General features: G+C 41.7%; 1 protein-coding gene across 1 annotated transcript in view; it reads right to left on the bottom strand.

Moving 5' to 3' along the window:
* TRAF1 (TNF receptor associated factor 1) overlaps nt 1-21,420 on the bottom strand; it is a 55,605-nt gene extending 34,185 nt beyond the window's left edge. The window contains exons 1-4 of the mRNA XM_065418958.1: nt 21,197-21,420; nt 17,681-17,756; nt 16,096-16,194; nt 3,542-3,669 (exon numbers count right to left, since the gene is read on the bottom strand). Coding sequence (XP_065275030.1) covers nt 3,542-3,669; nt 16,096-16,194; nt 17,681-17,756; nt 21,197-21,420 — 527 coding nt within the window. The remainder of the gene's footprint in view (nt 1-3,541; nt 3,670-16,095; nt 16,195-17,680; nt 17,757-21,196) is intronic.
* Nucleotides 21,421-21,635: the final 215 nt, after the last annotated feature.

Raw genomic sequence — 21,635 nt, 5'->3', positions numbered from 1 at the left:
TGGTGGGAGGGACCCTGAAAAATTGTTAAAACTAGAAAAAAAAACCTAAGTTAATAAAACAAGGTCAGTCTCTCAATGAGACACAAAACTTCCAGTAGTTACAGTTGAGGACTCAAAGTCAAGATTCTTGACTGTATTTCCTATTCTGCCACTGAGTTGTTCTTTAACTTTAACTACATCACCTCTTTGACTGACTTTACCCACTTATACAATAGGGGTACTAATAACTATGTACCTACCTTCCAGAAGTGTCGTGGGGCTTAACTAATTAATGTTTGCACTGTGCTTTGTGATATTCAAATTATAAGTGCTATAAAAGAGTAAAGTATTATTGAATACCAATCCAGAGCAAAGTGATAGCTTTGCCACCATCCCATGTCTGGTCTTGGATGCATTCTTTTAGGTTGTTTTTCTTGTAATACCTCCCACTGTACTTACTGCTGGTTTTACCTTTTGTCTGTTACATTTACACAGTGCGGATCTGGTCCAACTTTGATTGAAGTAGATGGAAAGATTTCCACTAACTTCAATGGAAGGTGGATTGTACTCTGGCACAGATGTTGGGAATCAATATTTTTCCCTTGATCCACACTCTACCTCTGTATTTTTCCAGTTTATATTTACTGTAACATACTATTATCCTCAGTTTACTAGTGAAGAAATTAATTTCAGTTACAGCTGTTTGGGAACATCACTTTGGCACTTGTCAAAAAACGTAAGAAGTGTCCCATGCTGATCTTGTTTTAGTCATTCACTAATGCAGTTTCAATGATACAAACCAAAGAGTCATCTTAGGCAAGAGAAGGTCCAAAGACTAAAATGTGCCTCCTTGTCATGATTTGCTCGTTAACTTTTGCAAACTACGCTATTGCAGGACAAAAATTAACTGAGAAGAGTACCCAGCCTGCCTCTGGTTTTAAGCATCATGATTATTCAAGCCTTGTCTACACTAAGGAAATCCACAACAATGTAACTGTATTACTGTCACTACTTCAGTGCAAACATCTAATGTAGACATGCTAAACTGGCACAAAGCTGGGCTTACACAGTGCAGTTTACTTCAGCCTCTCACCAGATTACACCATGCTTTGCACCGGTACAGCCTGTCTACATTAGGGGTTTTTGCTGCTTTAACTATATTACTGTTGTTACTATAATTACATTAATGTGTTTACACCAGTGTGAATTTCCTTAATGTACACAGGGTCTGATCCAGACTGGAAAATTCTTACCTGCTCATTTCCTTTCTAATTGCTTTGGAGGAAACACTGGGGATGTGGCTATGCCTACCTGGCAGGCCGTCAAAGAGTTCTTCCAAAGCTCTGGAGGTAACACTTGGAAAAACAAGCTAAAATGTAACACCTTCTCACTGTGAAACAGATGGCAAAATATGAACGTTCCATCTCTATATACCCCAATTCACTGTTTGCTATGGAACCCCTCATTAACATAGGTAAACTTAGTGCCTTTGGTGGGACAGATTAGTGGAAACATTTACAGGAGAAAGGAAACGAGCAGATAAGACATTCCCACTCTCTTACATAATGTCTCCATTAATCCTTACTGAAGGGAAACAACAAGAAACAAATGGGGTAGAGGGTGAAGGCGATAGTAAACCCAGTGGTAGGGCTTTGGAGGTGTGCTCCGGCTCCGCTCCAGCTCCAGGCAAAAACCTGCAGCTACACTGCTCCCGAGCTGCTCTGCGCTCCAGCTCCGGGCTCTGCTCCAAAGCCCTGCCCAGTGGGACCCTTGATATTTAGCTGACTGGAGCACCCTTGTCCTCGAGACATCAGCGGATGCTTAAACGATGAGCTTGTAATCCTTGATGGAAATAGGAAGAGAGAACTATGTTGCAGCCTTGTATCTCTCTTCCACTGAGTAGCTTTAATGTCACTGGGATGGGTTTTTCTGAGGTTACAGCTATGCAACAGTGTATCCAGCTCTCAATAGAAGGTTTAAAATGATATTTGACCTTTGCATGTTGGATGCTATGAGAGAAATCATGCTTAAGCTTCCTTAAAATGTATCTAATTGTTTTAAGCAGTATAAGGCCCCTGCAGTCATCCAAAGCATGCCAAACTATTTCTTGAGGGAGTTTCTTTTATAAACACTTGAGTATTGTTTAATTTTAACTAAAGCTCAATAAAAACACCTGAAGTTAAAGTGAATTCACCTGACTGTACTGTCTGCTCAGTAGGGCTGTTTTTATCACACAGGGAGAACAGGATATTGCCCAGGGCAGCAAAGTGTCTAAGGACTGTTTATGTGAATGACTGAGTGCAGACCATCAGGAATGTACACATTGTCCAGTTAGCCTAGGGTAGCAACTCCTGTAGGATCACAGCGCTGGCTTCTCAGTTCATCAGTAAATAACTCAGCTCACTACAGATTCTCAGCCTTGCTAGCTGCAGACCACCCATAGTGTGCAAAGTACTAACTAGATGCACTAATTGATTTCCTTGCCTTTTACTTTTCTCAGCTGAAGCAAATAAGCAAGACAAAGTCACCCCTCCTTGCTCTCTTCAGTCAAACATCAACTTCTGGAAGAAGCCACACCCAGATGCTTTGATTCCTAAGTTGTAGGATCACTCACACTCTGGTAACTCTATATATTGTTCTGTGAATAATGGTGACTTATGAATAGAGCCAAGATTTTCAAACATGACTGCTAACTCGGGGTGCCCAATGTGAGATGTCTTACTGTGGCCTGATTTTCAGGAGGCGGGTGCTCAGCACTTTCTGAAAATCCAGCTCCTTTAAAGAGTGTCAAGCTGGGCTCCCAAAACTGAGACCCTGACAATCACTAGTCGCTTTTAAAAATGTTGGACTAGACCTTTATTATTATTATTTATAGATCACCTATACGCTCGTGTGGCACTTTCCAAAACACACAGAAAAAAAAGGGTCCATCCCCCTGCAGTTTATAATCCAACTCAAATTTTAGTGGCACATCTACAATGCTTTCCATAGGAGGATCTCCAAGTGCTTTACAAACATGATTGAAATAAGCTCCACAACACCCTTCGCAATGACTATTATCATCATCCCTATTGGACAGATGAGGAAACTCAGGCACAGAGAAGTTAAGTGAATTGCTCAAGGTTGCACAGGAGGACCCTTGCACAACTAGGAACAGAACCTGGGGTTTTTCTCCTCCCAGTCTCCATGATCATGCTTCTTCCCATATACAGGCACAGAGACATGACTGATGTGAGGAAATCAAAGTATTTACAGAGTAAGAGGACTTTAAGGAGGAATTTGAAGGAGAAAGTAGGGTGCTTAGTGCTTGCAAAAGAGGAAACTTTTTCAAGCGTGGAGTGGCATGGAGAGTAAAAGTGAAAACGGGAGAAGGTGGGTGTGGAACAAGGCAAATCTGCATCTTGTCTATGTGCAAGCTAACTGTCTCCATGTCTAGATTCAGGAACAAAGTCATCTTGTGAGGTCAAGTAACTCGGCATCTTTGTCAATGACAGGCTCAAAAAGTACATCATTGTACACAAGTTCCCAGAAGCGTCCTTGGAACGCAGCCAAGGAAACAGACCTTGAAACTCCATATGGAACGTCTGCATCTCGAACTGGACGCTGGAACCACAGGGCAAATGGATGGGACACAAAGTATTTGGGAAACGAATGCTTCCATCTGTTCCAGTACGGTGTCAATGGGTCTTCCTGGAAGAAACAGAAACACAGACATGTTGCACAATCTAATGCAGCAATATTTTATCTGTTTAATTAAAAGCGTACCTAACTCTTTCCACTATAATTAACTTTTGCTTCATAGGCTAGGATTGGAATGTATGACTTATGAACAAGCTTATGGGAAGGAGTGCCCTCTACTGGGGCTGTCTCTTTAGGGAGCTGTTCAGTTCAGAACTAGTGACCAAAGAAGGAGAAATAACAAGCCACATGTACTAGGTATGAACAGAGTTGTATGAAACTTGCTGGTTTTGGGTCATGGGGGTTTGGTTTCAATCCATGTTGGCTCAGACACCCTGCCGTAAATCTATTTTCTCCAGCTGAGTTTCATGAGGGATGAATCTGACCTCCTGAGTTTCACTTTGAATTTTGGATGCTAACCCCAGACTCAAAGTGAAAGTTGATTCTGCCAAGTTTCTCCTAGTGTCATGTGGAAACTGTGCAAAATGGTGAATTTCACTCAGCTTTGATGGGAAGCCACAAATGGCATCAAGGTCATTCAACTGATTCACAGAGAGCCTGGCTCGAGTTATTTTTGCATAACCACAAGATGGGCAAGTTTCATACAGTTTGGGGTTTTCTTATGAAAATGTTGCAGAGCTCTAAATGGGAGAGGGTGCTCCCTATGGTAAAAGGGGCTATGTCTCACTCCTTCCCTTCAGCCATGATGCCTTGAGAGATCCATTCCAGGGGTCAATGTTTCTGTCACAAGAAAATCCAAAAAGTTTTGTTACGAAAAACATAATCTTTACAAGAGACCACAGGTTCTCGCCCCTCAGAAGGAACCATTCCAAGATGGTAGCTGCCAGCACCTCCTCTCAGTTGTCTAGATGTCTTTATACATTCCACAACTGCTGGGAATAATAAATAATACTGCCTGCTCTAGTGCCTTCCATCCAAAGATCCCAAAGCACTTTGCAAATGTTAATGAGCTGAGTCTCACAATAACCCCTCCTCCCTCCAGTGAAATAAGGCACAGGAGGCTAAAGGCCAGGATTTCAAAAATGGCCTCTGATTTTGTGTGTCTCAGGGTTGAGTGCCCAACTAGAGATACTTTGGGCTTGATGTTCAAGATTCTGAATATTTATAGCTCCCATTGACTGCAAATGGCATTGCAAGGGCTCAGTGCCCCTGACAAGCAAGACCAAGGAGGTGCCTCAAGTTGGGCTCCCAAAGTCAGAGACCACTGGATGAAGATCATTCCATAGACGACTTGTCAAAGATTATGCAGTAAGTCTGTGGCAGAACCTCAGCCTCCTGGCTGCCAGTCCTGTTCTATAGCCACAAGGCATGCTGCTTCTCAAGAGGCCCAACCCTCAATGGGAAACATTTGCTAAAACAGCTTTTCAATACATAATAATATGAAGATCTTAAGGTCTGATATATCACAAGCTAACCGGTATAGAAACTATTTATAATCCTTTTAGGACTTTAAATCTGTCAGTGGTCCAGGACTGAATACTTCCCATTGTGGGCCTTGTCTGGTGTAATTTTGGGGAGAAATTTCTCATTTGGGAAAGTAACATCAGGTTGATTTTTAGAAATAAGTAAATAAAATAGTGGCTATTCAAGAGCTACTCACACTCTGGCAGAGATGGATCGGGGGTAGAGTGTGAGTGAGATCAAAGGTGCATAATAAATGCATTTGTCATATAGCGCTGCAGTGTATTACATGGCTGTGAGCAACCCACATGTGGTGTGTGTGTATACTGAAACTCAGATTCCCGGCTGGAGTAAAATGGAATAGCAGAGCTGAGGATATGACCCTGTATGTATGTATAAGTTTTGTAAGAAAAAGTTTTCCTTTCAAAAGAGATTTCCAAATTACTTGTGTTTTTGTAAATCAGTAAAAGAAAAGTTAGTTACAGGGCCAAATCCTCAGCTGGTGTAAATAAGTACAGTTCAATTAAAATCAACGCAGCCACACCTATTTACATTAGCTGGCTGGGGATGTGGTCCACAGCATTTCAATATACATTTTAGAGAGACTGTAATAGCCTGTGGGAAAAGAATGCACTGTTGTGTTTACTCTCGTAAGGCCAAGCTAGACAATGCAAGTCCAAGAGCGAAATTCCTTGAAACCAACTTATAGCATACTAGAACCAGACACCCAGTCTTTCTGTTTCTCTTGGAGTTTTATTTTACCAGCATCAGCAAGGCTGCTGTTATTAAGAGTAAATTGATTTTCCATTGTAACCCCCAATTCCTGTGGTTTAATATCTCAGCTGATTCAAAATGCATCCCATGTAGTGTAATTTTATTTTTGTATTTTTTTTTTGTAATAAAAACAAACCACCTAGTTTGGGACGTTAGTTACTGATTAGCAAATAAATAAATGAATCCTAATTTGAACCACAGCACTGCAGGGAAAGTATGTATTTAAACAATATTGGTAAATATAACTATTTATCGGTAAATAGCTACCTGTATATTAAGTATATTGCCTACTACTGTAGAGAGAGCGCTGGATGTGGCAGTTTTTATTTAGAATTTCTCTGGTATTGTTGGTCTAAACTTGAATGTTCCTTTCATGTAGATTATGGGGTTTGAGTTAAGTTAGTGTTCGCCAGGAAATCAGTTGCTGCTTAGATTTGTATCCAAATTCATTCAGAACTTGAAAAGCAGCCTTTATCACAGGGAATGGAACATTGTAATGACTTGGCAATTGGCAAAACCAAACTCTCAGTTCCCAAGAGAGTGAAAAAGCCAAAACCAGATATTTTTCCTAATTAGAGGTGAAAACATTATTAAATATCTTAAAAATTGAAAGCATATGTTAACTCCAATAAGTTGGGTTTTTTACTGGAAAACTACTAGTGGCCTTGCCAAATTTCAGTGGGTTCTGACATAGGATTCCAACAGGAGATTAAAAAACATTTTGCCAATGGACATACATAGTCATTAAAATTTGGACAGCCTGTAGATAAGCGTCTATAGGTGAGATCAAATGAAACAAGAGATTGATAGCAACACTGAGCTGGCAGCCTTTGGTGGTAGAATGATTGCAACATAGTGGTGCTATGTATGTCTTTAAAGATGGTGAGCAAATACCTCCCAAACTTTTTTGTCAATATTCACCCAAATAAAAAAAATAGTTTGCTTAGTCTGAGTTCACTCACCTTTCGTGTTCATTCCTGCAACTATTGTTGTGAAGGAGTTTACTGGCAGGAATGTTTGTGGAAACAGCAATTTGGTAATATTTATGGAAAGTGAATTCTGATCTTATAAACATAAGGAATTTCACTGGGGCCCTGATTCTAAGATAGATGTTCATCTAGCCAGGGTACAGAATCAACACCAAATAAATGTGTCTAGTGCAACCTAAACATTGCAGCATTGATTATATACTGTTTATATACACCATCTACTGACCAAATATTATTCACAGAAACTATTTGGTGAATAATTTGGAATAATGAATTAATGTGAGAAAATCGTAAGGTACTCGTGGACAGTTCATGAGCAGAAGAAAGAGACTACATGATGGGTTGAATAGATTATTCACTATGAATTATTTGCTTAGCTCTAATTGGTAAAGAAAATAAAATGAAGAATTAGAATAATAAAGGATACTATAATATTTTACATAGTGGTTTCATCACAAAGTGGTAACATTCCCCCCTGTGCAGAGAGTAACACAAGACCTAAGTACTACTGAAGACCACAACACTGAGCTGAATTTCAGCCAAAGGAGTTCAAAGAACTTCACAAATTGCACCAGTGAAATACAGCCAGCTCTGGAGCAGACAGCAGTAACCGCATACAGCTCCCTACAAAACAGTGGAGAACCAGAATACTGGATTCATAGATTCTAGGACTGGAAGGGACCTCGAGAGGTCATCGAGTCCAGTCCCCTGCTCGCATGGCAGGACCAAATACTGTCTAGACCATCCCTGATAGACATTTATCTAACCTACTCTTAAATATCTCCAGAGATGGAGATTCCACAACCTCCCTAGGCAATTTATTCCAGTGTTTAACCACCCTGACAGTTAGGAACTTTTTCCTAATGTCCAACCTAGACCTCCCTTGCTGCAGTTTAAGCCCATTGCTTCTTGTTCTATCCTCAGAGGCTAAGGTGAACAAGTTTTCTCCCTCCTCCTTATGACACCCTTTTAGATACCTGAAAACTGCTATCATGTCCCCTCTCAGTCTTCTCTTTTCCAAACTAAACAAACCCAATTCTTTCAGCCTTCCTTCATAGGTCATGTTCTCAAGACCTTTAATCATTCTTGTTGCTCTTCTCTGGACCCTTTCCAATTTCTCCACATCTTTCTTGAAATGCGGTGCCCAGAACTGGACACAATACTCCAGCTGAGGCCTAACCAGAGCAGAGTAGAGCGGAAGAATGACTTCTCGTGTCTTGCTCACAACACACCTGTTAATACATCCCAGAATCATGTTTGCTTTTTTTGCAACAGCATCACACTGTTGACTCATATTTAGCTTGTGGTCCACTATAACCCCTAGATCCCTTTCTGCCGTACTCCTTCCTAGACAGTCTCTTCCCATTCTGTATGTGTGAAACTGATTTTTTCTTCCTAAGTGGAGCACTTTGCATTTGTCTTTGTTAAACTTCATCCTGTTTAACTCAGACCATTTCTCCAATTTGTCCAGATCATTTTGAATTATGACCCTGTCCTCCAAAGCAGTTGCAATCCCTCCCAGTTTGGTATCATCCGCAAACTTAATAAGCGTACTTTCTATGCCAATATCTAAGTCGTTAATGAAGATATTGAACAGAGCCGGTCCCAAAACAGACCCCTGCGGAACCCCACTCGTTATGCCTTTCCAGCAGGATTGGGAACCATTAATAACAACTCTCTGAGTATGGTTATCCAGCAGGATTGGGAACCATTAATAACAACTCTCTGAGTATGGTTATCCAGCCAGTTATGCACCCACCTTATAGTAGCCCCATCTAAATTGTATTTGCCTAGTTTGTCGATAAGAATATCATGCGAGACTGTATCAAATGCCTTACTAAAGTCTAGGTATACCACATCCACAGCTTCTCCCTTATCCACAAGACTCGTTATCCTATCAAAGAAAGCTATCAGATTGGTTTTACATGATTTGTTCTTTACAAATCCATGCTGGCTGTTCCCTATCACCTTACCACCTTCCAAGTGTTTGCAGATGATTTCCTTAATTACTTGCTCCATTATCTTCCCTGGCACAGAAGTTAAACTAACTGGTCTGTAGTTTCCTGGGTTGTTTTTATTTCCCTTTTTATAGATGGGCACTATATCTGCCCTTTTCCAGTCTTCTGGAATCTCTCCCGTCTCCCATGATTTTCCAAAGATAATAGCTAGAGGCTCAGATACCTCCTCTATTAGCTCCTTGAGTATTCTAGGATGCATTTCATCAGGCCCTGGTGACTTGCAGGCATCTAACTTTTCTAAGTGATTTTTAACTTGTTCTTTTTTTATTTTATCTGCTAAACCTACCCCCTTCCCATTAGCATTCACTATGTTAGGCATTCCTTCAGACTTCTCGGTGAAGACCGAAACAAAGAAGTCATTAAGCATCTCTGCCATTTCCAAGTTTCCTGTTACTGTTTCTCCCTCTTCACTAAGCAGTGGGCCTACCCTGTCTTTGGTCTTCCTCTTGCTTCTAATGTATTGATAAAAAGTCTTCTTGTTCCCCTTTATTCCCGTAGCTAGTTTGAGCTCATTTTGTGCCTTTGCCTTTCTAATCTTGCCCCTGCATTCCTGTGTTGTTTGCCTATATTCATCCTTTGTAATCTGTCCTAGTTTCCATTTTTTGTATGACTCCTTTTTATTTTTTAGATCATGCAAGATCTCGTGGTTAAGCCAAGGTGGTCTTTTGCCACATTTTCTATCTTTCCTAACCAGCGGAATAGCTTGCTTTTGGGCCCTTAATAGTGTCCCTTTGAAAAACTGCCAACTCTCCTCAGTTGTTTTTCCCCTTCTGGAATCTCTCCCGTCTCCCATGATTTTCCAAAGATAATAGCTAGAGGCTCAGATACCTCCTCTATTAGCTCCTTGAGTATTCTAGGATGCATTTCATCAGGCCCTGGTGACTTGCAGGCATCTAACTTTTCTAAGTGATTTTTAACTTGTTCTTTTTTTTTTCTGGAGCAAACTTCTATTCTCCAGAAAGTGCCATGAATGTCCATAGAGACCAAACTATGCTTCTGTAGTCTTACCTGAAGGACCTATTCACACACACATACACAGGAGAGCCTGAAACATAATCATTAACATTAGTCATGCAGCTAGACAAACAGTGTCTAATATTCTGTTCCAGCTTCTTATCTCTGCATGAACAGGCTGGAAGTGCTATAAAGGTAGCATGCACAGAACCACCAGCGGGATCACCTTGGACTGTTCTCTAGCAACCTCTCTTATTTCACTGTAAAATACAAGACTGATTTTACCAAAAGGGAGAAGAATAAAAAATTAAAAAGAGGTAGGTGGGTAGGTGATTCATTATTTATTGCAGGGACATGGGCAGCAGAAAAGTTATATAGTCACAGAACTACTGGAATGTGCCCAACTCTCTGAACCCTATTTCTTTCACGAGTCATCGAATCCTATTTACTAGGACAGCCTCACACTTTATGCTACTGCATGACCATGCAAGAAATTGAGCCATCCTGGAAGAAACCCGGAGCAGCATGTTTGGTGAAGTCTTGCACATGCAGTTGTCCAGTGTCAGGTGAAGAAATAAGAGCTTTGGGAAGTGGACGTATTTCCCTGAAGTAATGCCCATTATGGATTTTGGCTTTTGCAACCACAGCCTCAAGAGGAGACAGGGAAGGAAGAGGGGCTGTAGCACTCAGGTGATTGTGGCTTGGGCACCGTGGCTATATATAAGAAAGACAGGCAAAATTCCACAGGGAACACTGGAGGCTCCTGTGTTTAAAGGAGTAGCATGTGCTGCCTCCAGTTAACTGCTGCCTAACTCCGGCTGGTATAAGAAAGGGGAGGGGCTTTATCCACACCCTTCTCCTGGTTGGTCGTTTCCCTGAGGGCCAGATAGTACAGCTAGGCTCCTTGCTCAGCCCCAAGCAGAGTGCTAGGGCTAGAGTCATCCCTGTGGTGGTGCAGGAACTAGCAGGAGTGTTACAGTGGGAAATGTTGAGAAGAAGTGCAGCCTAGGCAGGAAGATGCCCAGGGGTTGGATTACAGATGCAGCTTTGTGGATTTGAACCTCTGACCTTGCCCCCTATAACAGCATTGTCCTAGTTACAGACATTTTAGAATTAACAATATTCAGTGTGCTGTGGAGTTTCCAGTCAGTGCAGTTTATTTGTTGGCTACAGGAGTCTTTTGGCCAGCAGATGACAAACATTACTAATCTCTCTTTTATATTTACACTGGCGCATGGCCAAGGTCTTCAGAGATTGTGATGATAAAGGGGGTTCATGTAGTGGGGGAGGATAGTGTAGTCAGCTAAAAAATACCAAGGTGATAAATGGTTATAAATACCACAGATGGATAGTTAGTAGGACACACCTATGAATAGCTAGACAGACACTTTGTCACCAGTACAGTCACAAGGCAGAGGAGGCAACCTCTAGGAGTGGGAGGGCAAAAGTAACATACAAAGGTGAGATCAGAAACAATTGGAAGCAGTAAGTCATGGCTGTACTTTATCTGATTCCAAACTGGGAAAGCAAACTGACCGTGCTTACCCCGAAGAGCTGCCTCTATCACACATATATACAAGAGAATCATGGTGCATTGTTCTGGTTTTGCATTGACCCAATAGCCTGGAGAAATAGACACCAAATGAAAAGGTGGCCATTTCTCTTAATTAGGGTGACCAGACGTCCAGTTTTTAAAAGGACAGTCTCGTATTTAAGCCCTCCTGCAGGCGTCCCAACTTTTTCTTAAAAACGGGCAAATTGTCTTGTATTTTCTGTCTCCCCCCTCCACCATCACTACTGTGCTGACCAGATCCCTGCTTGCCAGCCACCCGCGATGAGTGGCGGGGTCCAGTGGCCAACGATGAGGATGGGTGTGCAAGGCTGGTGGCAGGGCGAAGCTGCAGCATGCGAAGCTGGCCGCTCCCCCGCAGCGTTCTGGCTCTCAGCAGGGCCCCACCCCCCAACCCTAACTGTTTCCTGCCAGCACTGGCTGCGCACTGCAAGCGAGCAGGAAGGGACAAGCTCCCCTTCCTCCCCCCCGCGGCTGGAAGCAGCTCCCGTCCCTTCCCTCCTGCACAGTGCCAAAGGGCTGCTGCTGGCCACATTCTGGTATCAACCCTAGCAAAAATCTGGGGTGAGGGGGCATGTAACCCTATGTGCCGCCCCTCCCCCCCATGTGTTGCCTTGGGAAGACGTGGCAGCAGGTACTTGGAGAGGCGGATCCATCCCAGGGCTCAGCCAGGCATGGGGGGCAGAGAGCGCCAGGTAGGGTGGGGTGGGTTGGTTGGTCACCCCCCCATGTGAGAGAGATGTACGGAAGTGTGTGTGTGTGTGTGTGTGTCACCGCTCCCTGTGTGAACCCTAAAGCCTTAAAGATAAGAAGGTAAATAAAAAGAATCCAACTATGCAGTATTTCTCTTTAACCGGGGCTCAGTCAACTTGATGTTAATTTGAACATTTGTACTGCATAGTTCTGACTGATTGCCATCGAAGTCGTTAGAAGGAGTAATTTTACTACGTGTCCCATATTCAGCATAGGGAAATATGGTCACCCTACTCTTAATTCCAGATGGTCTCAGATTCCTTTTGATTCATCACAACAAAATAAAAATGATATGGTAGCTTAAACTTGAACCCTACTGTCTCAGACAAGCAATTTTATCCTTTAACTGGCACTTGGTCATGACATATATTTCAAGATCAGTCAAGAAGGAATGACAATAGTCATGTAAAGATACGCTAGTTTAAAAAGTAGTGACTGTTAACTTGCAAATCGGATCGCATCCTTTTCTTTTGTTATTGCAGGAGATTCTGTAATTCAAAAAAAGTTCTGATATGGCACTGTGCTAATCCTAATTTGATCTGTGGAGGAGCCAGAAAGAGGTTAAATATACAAATGCGTTCTGCAGTGCTGGATGAGCAAAGACTGAAAGAGTGGGAGGAAGTTTGGCTTCTCGTCCCTGATTTGTCATAGTAGCTAGACCCAGCAGAGTAACATTCATGAATATACGATGGAGTGCACGTTTCATATGTCACTGGGCACAATTTGGTGGAATTTGGTCTAGTCAGTTGTATATTAGCTCGGGGCCAAGTAGATGAACTTGTTGAATGTGCCAGTATGAAAACCTCTCAGAATGAATTATCTGTTTAATAAGTCATTAAAATACAAATGGGGAAGTTCTAAAAAAAAGGCTATCAAAATGAGGATTTAGAGGCTTATGTTGTATTAACTCTTAGAGATATTATTAGCTCAGTGATTCAGCCAATTCAAGCCTAACATATCTGCCAAGAGAGTTCAGTGTGAACCAGTTTCGAAAGGTCTAAATAGACAAAGGGAAAAAGTTTTCACTCTTAAGCTATCTTGGAAATATATGAAATAAGGATTTTAAAACAAATGGCCCAAATTCTACTTTCTTACAACCTCATTATCTTCAATGGGACCCTGTGTTTACAGAGATCAGTGCACATCACTATAAGCCACTTTTTAAAAAATTTTAGAAACCAGTTTGACTTTAATGTGCTGGTAGAGTGGGGCATGATTTTTAGAAAAGTCCTGCTTATACAGCATCCTAGTCATCCTGCCAAGTTTGATGGAATCAAGTCCAGTCATTTGCTTTCTATCAGAGGCGAGAAGAAATTTTGACTAATTTATACAGCCTTCCGGGCACAGTGCACTACATGTAATACATAGGTAGACTGGCAATCATGCATGCAGAGGTTGGCACTTGGGCAGAGTACAAAACTATCACATTCAAATGCCTGTTTCTTTGGAACCACTAGGGCTGGGATTCAGAGTCTGAAACATCTGGAGACTTCCGGTGGCACCTTAAAGACTAACAGATTTATTTGGGCATAAGCTTTTGTGGGTAAAACACCCACTTCTTCAGGTTTTTTACCCTCGAAAGCTTATGCCCAAATAAATCTGTTAGTCTTTAAGGTGCCACCGGACTCCTCGTTGTTTTTGTGGATACAGACTAACACGCCTACCCCTCTGATATCTGGAGACTTGCACACCCTGTATATAAAACAACCAGGGAACATAAAAATACTTTATGTAACTGGATATAAAAGAGTCTCTCTGATGTTCAGGGACCCCAGTAAGAGTAAAACTATAGGATATGTTTCAAAATAAATTTGCATTTCCTAATCCAAATGGATCACTTTGGGCACTGAATTTGACAGAATATTTCATTCTCTAAGGGACCAATCCTGGCGTTGAGCACCCCTACAACCTCATTGACTAAGGCCTGGTCTACACTTAAAATTTAGGGCGACATAGCAATGGTGCTCCGGGGTGTAAAAAATCCACACCCCTGAGCGCCGTAGCTATGCTGACCCAACCCTCAGTGTGGACAGTTAGGATGAGAGAAGAATGTTTCTTTTGACCTAGCTACCATCATTCGGGGAGGTGGTGTTCCTGTGGTGACAGAAAAACCCCTTCCACTGCTGTAGGCTACGTTACACTATCAGATTATGTTTGCATAATATATCTCTGTAGCTATGCTGCTATATTCCCCATAGTGTAGGCATAGCCTAGAAGTCACTGGGAATGGCTGGTGATCAGAATCTCTTGGGATGTCATAATAAGTGTCTGAAGTCACTCAGCCTTCCTCTTCTCGCTTAACGAGCTGGAGACTATGGAAATTTTCTCATGTAATTTGCTCATTTTGAATGCATGAAGAGATGCATGCTAGTTCCCCCTGCACTAAATGATGACACTTCTTGTTGGGAAGGTAACTTCCCCTAGATTTGCAACGTTTCAGATCCGTGCTTTTTTTAAATGGCTCACTGGCTTTACTATGCATTTAGAGAGAAAATTCTGGGTAAAAACAGAAAGCTACCAAGATTAGCACTTTTAAAAAGTCAATGCAGGACAATTATATTAATCCTGAAGGGGTAGCAGAACTATAAACTCGGGGGTACAATTTTCAAAAGGGCTTAAGGGTATGTCTACACTGCAATGAAATAACCACAACTAGCCTGTGTCAGCTGACTGAGGCTCGCAGGGCTGTAAAATTGCAGTGTAGAGGTTCAGGCTCGGGCTGGAGCCCAGGCTTCCGGCTCCAGTTCAAGCCCAAATGTCTACACCACAATTAAACAGCCCCATAGCCCAAGCCCCTGAGCCTGGGTCAGTTGAGACGGGCCAGCTGCAGGAGTTTAACTGCCCTCTAGACATGCCCTAAGTGCCTTAGGAGATTACGTTTTATTGAAAGACAAGAGGATTTAGGCTCCTAAGTGCATATGTCACTTTGAAAACAAGACTTCAGTTCTAATGTCAGGTGCATTTGAAAACTTTGCCCCAAGTTTCATTTCAGAAATTAGACTTGCGAATAGGACCACAGAATCCAACTAACACTCAACCAGGAAGGCCATATTTGTCACCACGGTTTCAGCTATATTAAGGCTGTGCAGAAGTTCCAAATTCCCTCAGCTGTAGATGCTTTTTATTAGCACTCCAGCATTAAGATGTATTGATCTGCTGATTCTTAAAATAAATTAGTTGCCATTTTCCTGAGCCTGTTTGAAATAAAGGGGAAATGGCTTTAGGCAGCCATCTATTGTTTTTTTCCCATTCCTTCCTTCCTTTTGTTTAGGGAGGCAGTGTAGTCCAGTGGATAGCATGCCCGATTGGGAATCAGGAGACTGGTTAATTTCCCTGCTCTGCCACTGACCTACTGTGTGACCTGGGAAAAAAATTACTTAACTGCTCTATGCCTCAGTTTCTTTATTGCAAAATGCAGATAATAATTCTTTCCAATCCTTTTAAGATCTATAGATAGTGCCAAAAAGATTCACGAACACAGTAATGTGGTAGTGTTGGTGGGATGGGGGTTGTCAGGTTAAATGCTATTTACATGGCAAATCCTGCCCCTGTGGGCGGGGGAGGGGATGTACAATGCTAAACCTTATGCAAGGATCATTGTGCACAATGGAGCTGTGTTCTGTGACAGTCATTATGCTCCAGCATATAGATTTTTGGTCATGGGGCCAGGGGTTCTAATGCTCCATATTCCCCTTGCAGAGATGGTCTAGAGGAGCTATAGGAAGCTACTGCAACCCTGAAGTTTCAATAGAGGCCATGAACGGGCTTTGAGGGAGGATTTCTTTCCCTTGGTCCTGACAGAACTCTCCAATGCACAACTTACCGTATTTGGCCCAGATGTATATACATTGGTTAGAAGATTCTGTTGCAAACAAGTTCTTGCTCTTGCAAAGTCACTTCTCATAATCTATATCCTTATTTCTGACATGGTCCTTTCTTGACTTTAACAATCACTTACCTCATATGGGTCCAGTGGTCCAGACTGAAGAAAACCCTCCCTCAGACCCTTGATTGTAAGTCTTGCAATTTCCTTGCTCTTGACTTCATCTGGTTTTATCTGTAGCACAGTATGATGATTGAAATTGATAAAGAGAATGATGTAGAATATAACATTCTATATGATCTGATTGCAATTTACATTGTGCAACCAGAATACTCAGAGGCAGCACACAGAGCTTCAGAAATAGGGACACTGCAGGTGAGGAGTGAGAAAACTTTTTAGCGATAAGAAAAACAAATAACTGGCCTTGTATTTTCAGGCCAGCCTCAGCATAGTCATACTATTTAGTTCTTTCAACATAATATCATGTTAACAGTCTTAATCATTAGCATGTATTTTTGCTTAGAATGCAAATGCATCAAGAACATTTGTGTTATCAGTACCCATGAAATGTGCTGGTCTAAGTAAAATGCAGTCTTCTAAGATTTTTAAGAGATATTTTGTATTGTATTTGAGATTTATGTAATTATCTCAAAAAAACAAAAATCTATCAAATGATACTGCACCTTCCATCTGTGGATCTCAAAGCACTTTACAAAAAATCATCAATTCAGCCTCACAGCACCCTGTAAAATAGGTAAACATTGTTACCCCAATTGTACAGAGGGGGAAACAGAGATGGAGATTTTTTATAGTGACTTGCCCAGGGTCAAATAGCAAGTCTGTTGGCAGAGCCAGGAATAGAATCCAGATCATCTCATTCCCAGTACTGCAACCACAATACTGTTGTAACTTTCCTATATAACATGATAAACTCTGCAAGATCCTCAAAGCTTGTCATCATCATACTGAGTCCACATAAGCTGTTCTTACAGTGTACCAGACATTTACATGTATAATTCCTAATACTGATAATTTGGCTTATCCATGTATCACAAATGTGAGGAGAAAAGGTGAATTAGTGTGCTGATTGAAATGTTCAACATTATCTGTTTCCATGAGATGACAGTTAGATTTAATATAGACTTGCTTATCACATTACACACACACAAAAACACAATGGGAGTTGCACTTACATCCACCAGGGCTGAATTTGGCCCAGTGATCTTAGTCCCCTGCAGAGCTTACCTACAATGCAAGTTAAGGGCAGAACCTGTAGTTAACTGATATTTTAGCTGTGTGTGCCACAGTCATAATGTTATTTGAATATAGCGTGTGGTGCTTTTCATATATTAATTTCAGTATGCTTTATACACATTTTCTAGGTTGCCATGTTAGAAGGGATGGCTGAGTCAGTGTTTCTGGAGGCTTTAAAATCAGACGTGTGAAGAAGGAAGAGGAGTAAGGTGTCTGAGCATAGTCGTCATCACCCATATGAGAGAAATAAGTCTCTAATACCCAGTTACACTCACACAGCAACACATTAAACACTGCAGAAATAGAAAAGGAGCATTCAAAGGCAGACTGTTTAGACAATCCCATCAAATATTTTATTGCAGTTCTCTCTGCCATTTGAGTTTATATCCTAGTATTATTGGGATATAGAGTTTTCTTCTTATGTTTCTTAGAAAAGCTTTGGGGATTAATGAGCAAAATTACTCACAGAGCCGAAGTTAAAAATTGCATCATCAGTGACTATTTTCTCTCCACACAGTAAACAGTCTGGATCAGGGATGTTTCTGAGAGGAAAAAAAAGCAGTTTTAAAAGTAAAACTCTTGGAAATGTCATTGAATTTGGGCAGCTAGTCAATGAAAACTAAAAACTCATACAAATTCATACTTTGGGCCACACTCTCCTCTCAGTTTTATCGGCGAATCAACTGGGTTTCACTAGTACCAGTGAAAAGGGAATTTGGCCCTTTGCCTACCACCATTGAGGGGAAAATTCAAGCCTGATAACTAAGTTATACTATCAGAGGGGTAGCCGTGTTAGTCTGGATCTGTAAAAAGCAACAAAGGGTACGTCCAGACTACCCGCCGTATCGGCGGGTAGCGATCGATTGATCGGGGATCGATATATCGCGTCTCGTTAAGACGCGATATATCAATCCCTGAACGCGCTCCCCGTCGACTCCGGAACTCCACCGGAGCGAGCAGCGGTAGCGGAGTTGACGGGGGAGCCGCAGCCGTCGATCCCGCGCCGTGAGGACCCAAAGTAAATCGATCTAAGATACTTCGACTTCAGCTACGCTATTCACGTAGCTGAAGTTGCGTATCTTAGATCGATCCCCCCCCCCATGTAGGCCAGCCCAAAGAGTCCTGTGGCACCTTATAGACTAACAGATGTATTGGAGCATAAGCTTTCGTGAGTGAATACCCACTTCGTCAGATACATGTTATACTAGAGACTGATTGGGCCCACTCTGCCTTGAGCACAGCTACTACAGTGTACAGACCTGGCATGCTTTGGAACTGTTTGCAACAACCAAGCAAAGCATTAAAATATATATTAGTGACAGTTCAGCATCCATGGAAAGGAACTAGAGTGATAGCCCTGGAGAACAAAGTCCTCTGTTTATCCATAGAACTGGTATAGCATGGGCACTGGCACTACAACATTCTCCACGTAGCCATGCAAATGTGATTCTATCCTAGCATAAAGCGACGACCTCTGGGGTGCAGAGTCAGGCTGCCTTCGTGCCGAGACCGAGAAGGAGGCCATTTAATGTCAGTTCTGATGGTGGTTTTTAGAATGTGGACACCTGTCTGGAAACTGGGCTGAGACCCAAACTCGTTTTGCTCACCATCAAGCAGCCATTACATGATAAATGCTTTTGATAACTACCAGGCTGGATATGAAGGGTGTCCCAGAGGTGAAATCTTCCATTACTAGTCCATTCAACCTTTCAATTCCCCAAGGTAAGGGTTGGCATGGGTATACATATGGGACATGTGGGAAGATGAGACTCTTGTCATCCTTTCCTTTTACTGGGTCTCCCACAAAAGTACCATCAAACTTTCTAAAGAAGGAAAAATATCTTGGCTTTGCTTAGAAAGCAAAGCATTAAAAACGTATCACTAAACAGCTCCCCCTGGGCCAAAAAAGTGTCTGTGATTTTATGTGCTGCAGAGATGCTGAGAAGAAGTTCCTCATTCTTCATGACCAGAATATCTCCACTTATGCCTACAGAAGTCTGGCCGGCTGTCTAAGCAATCATACCCTGGGTGATGCCAAGAAGCCATAAATTATACTAGATTTAGCAGGCAGCTAACAAACCAGGGTTTTCAGGACCATTCCAGATTGGGGTTCTAGCCATGGTGAGCAGAAATTAACAAGCTGTATCATGAATTTGCTGACGCCTGTGCTGTCCACCATGAGACATAGAAATATGAGAAGGTTGCAAAACTGTATTCTGTACAACAGAATCGCCTCATAAGCAAGTCAATGACCACCTTTCAGTTCATATTGATTGGTTATGTGCCCAGTTGTTGCTATCATTTCAAAAACCACCTGATAAATTAATATTTGGGTTCTAAGAGCCCCTGATCCTCCTTTTCAGAGTACTGGTGTTTGCTTGGTGGTTTCTGAGAAAAGTTTTCCCACCTATAACAAGGCTTTGAAAACTGCAGTTGTCCATTTTTAGGCCATTTTTGCCATTTCAAACAACACAATCAAGCTCTTCTAAGGGACTGAACCTGAGCCATCATGGAATCTTCACAATGTTTCTGTCTCCCTGAAAAAGATGCCAATGCAATTAAAATGAAGAATATATAGGACAGTGTGCTCTGTGCCCCCAGTTTCCCTTTTGGTTACCCAGGTACAATCCCACTGACTTCATGTGATCTATGTGAAATTCACTGGGGCGGGTGAGGGGAAGTCATATATAGCTCTTATTTCCATGCCTTGCATTGTCATTTGCTGAATATATTTAACTCATTCTGCAGCTTTAAGAGCTGTATATGACTTCCCCTCACCCGCCCCTGTGAATTTCACATAGATCACATGAAGTCAGTGGGATTGTACCTGGGTAACTAAAAGGGAAACTGGGGGCACAGAGCACGCTGTCCTATATATTCTTCATTTTAATTGCATTCTCTGGCCAGAAAACAGATACTGGGGTGGGGAAGGGAGAGAGATTTTCTCTGGTTCCCCTTAATCCCCACCTCTTCCCTTATATAAATCACTGGTTTACTATTGTTATTAGACAGAAGCAGAATTCAAACCCTAGATCCAAACACACATGCCAACTTTGTCCAAATTTGAACTGTGCCTGAGGCCCCTCTCTACAGCACCATCCCAAGACTGAACCTGATTGCCAAAACAAAATGACATCTTTGCATTCCATAACCTGTAATCAGACAGTGAACAATTTAAAACGAGACTGACTTAGATGGGTCAGTGAAAAACAACAAGGAAATAAGGGGAATGTGATATTGTGAGAAGCCACATATTTAGGCTCTGAGTAACAAAAATTCTATATTTTGGACATCCTAGTGAGGTGGTCATATTTGAAAACTGGGTCTGCAATCTAATCAAATAGGAATATTTGCTTTGGAAAGAAGTATAGATAATGATGCAATTTTTCATGCAAATAGAAATAAAAAAAGAAAAATCCCCAGTCTTGATCAAGTCATGGTCTTTGCTTCATACAAAGGAGATATTTTAATCACATTTATGTAAATATCAATTCCAGAGATGTAACAAATTTAAAATACAATATTCATTCTCTTTCCCTCTCTCCAAGTATGGATCTCAAAAATAAAAAGTAATAAGTCTCATTGGCTGTCAGCCTGAATGAATGAAAGCCAATGGAAGTTGTGCTCCTAAATCACCTGGACAATTGTCAAAATCCCATCCTGACTCAATATCCAGTTCAAAGCATGGCATCATCTAACCCCTTAGAGATGCTGAGAAATATAATGTGGTATCTTCATTAAAAAAAAAAAACTACCAACAAGGGGCCTAATCCCTTAACTCTCACTAACATGAGTAGTTCACAAGTGTAAGGATCACTTCAATGAGATGAGATTTGTACGACAGGGCTCTGAGATCATATCTTTTTTTCCCCAACAGAGACAGTTTTGCAGATATTGGATCTAGTTCCAGGTCAGTTTTGCTCATGAGGGCTGTAGTGATACTACCTAATCGCAGTTACTACGTTCAGTATAATAGGATTACCTTAATAACCATTCAACGCAGGACATGCAGTAGTTGTGACCACATGGCACCTGTGCTGGATTCTCCAGAAACATTTTGCAGAGAGGACAAATATATTTAGAGGAAACATCAGCCATATACTTCTCCAGAGCCTCTCCAGAAGTAGGTGAGCTACTCATAGCTGATGCACCGATGCCTGATGCCAAATGCTCCAAATGCTGGGGCTCTGCCGTGTGTTCTGCCATGAAGATGGTCTGAAGGCTTCAGTCTAAAGCTGTTCCCATTAGTCGTGTACAAACTTCCATCTAAAAACTTCCGACTCATAGGTAATAATTCTGAGAATACAGAAAAAAATACATGGAAGTGTATTTTGGGGGTGTTTTTTCCCCTCTGAATTGCTTATTGTAATGATGAACTGCAGTCAGTCAGTCAATCTAAAGTATAAGCATTCAGAGAGGAG

The sequence above is a fragment of the Emys orbicularis genome, chromosome 18, assembly GCF_028017835.1.
Source record: "Emys orbicularis isolate rEmyOrb1 chromosome 18, rEmyOrb1.hap1, whole genome shotgun sequence".
Classification (NCBI taxonomy): domain Eukaryota; kingdom Metazoa; phylum Chordata; order Testudines; family Emydidae; genus Emys; species Emys orbicularis.
This window is presented reverse-complemented; position numbering and strand designations above follow the sequence as displayed.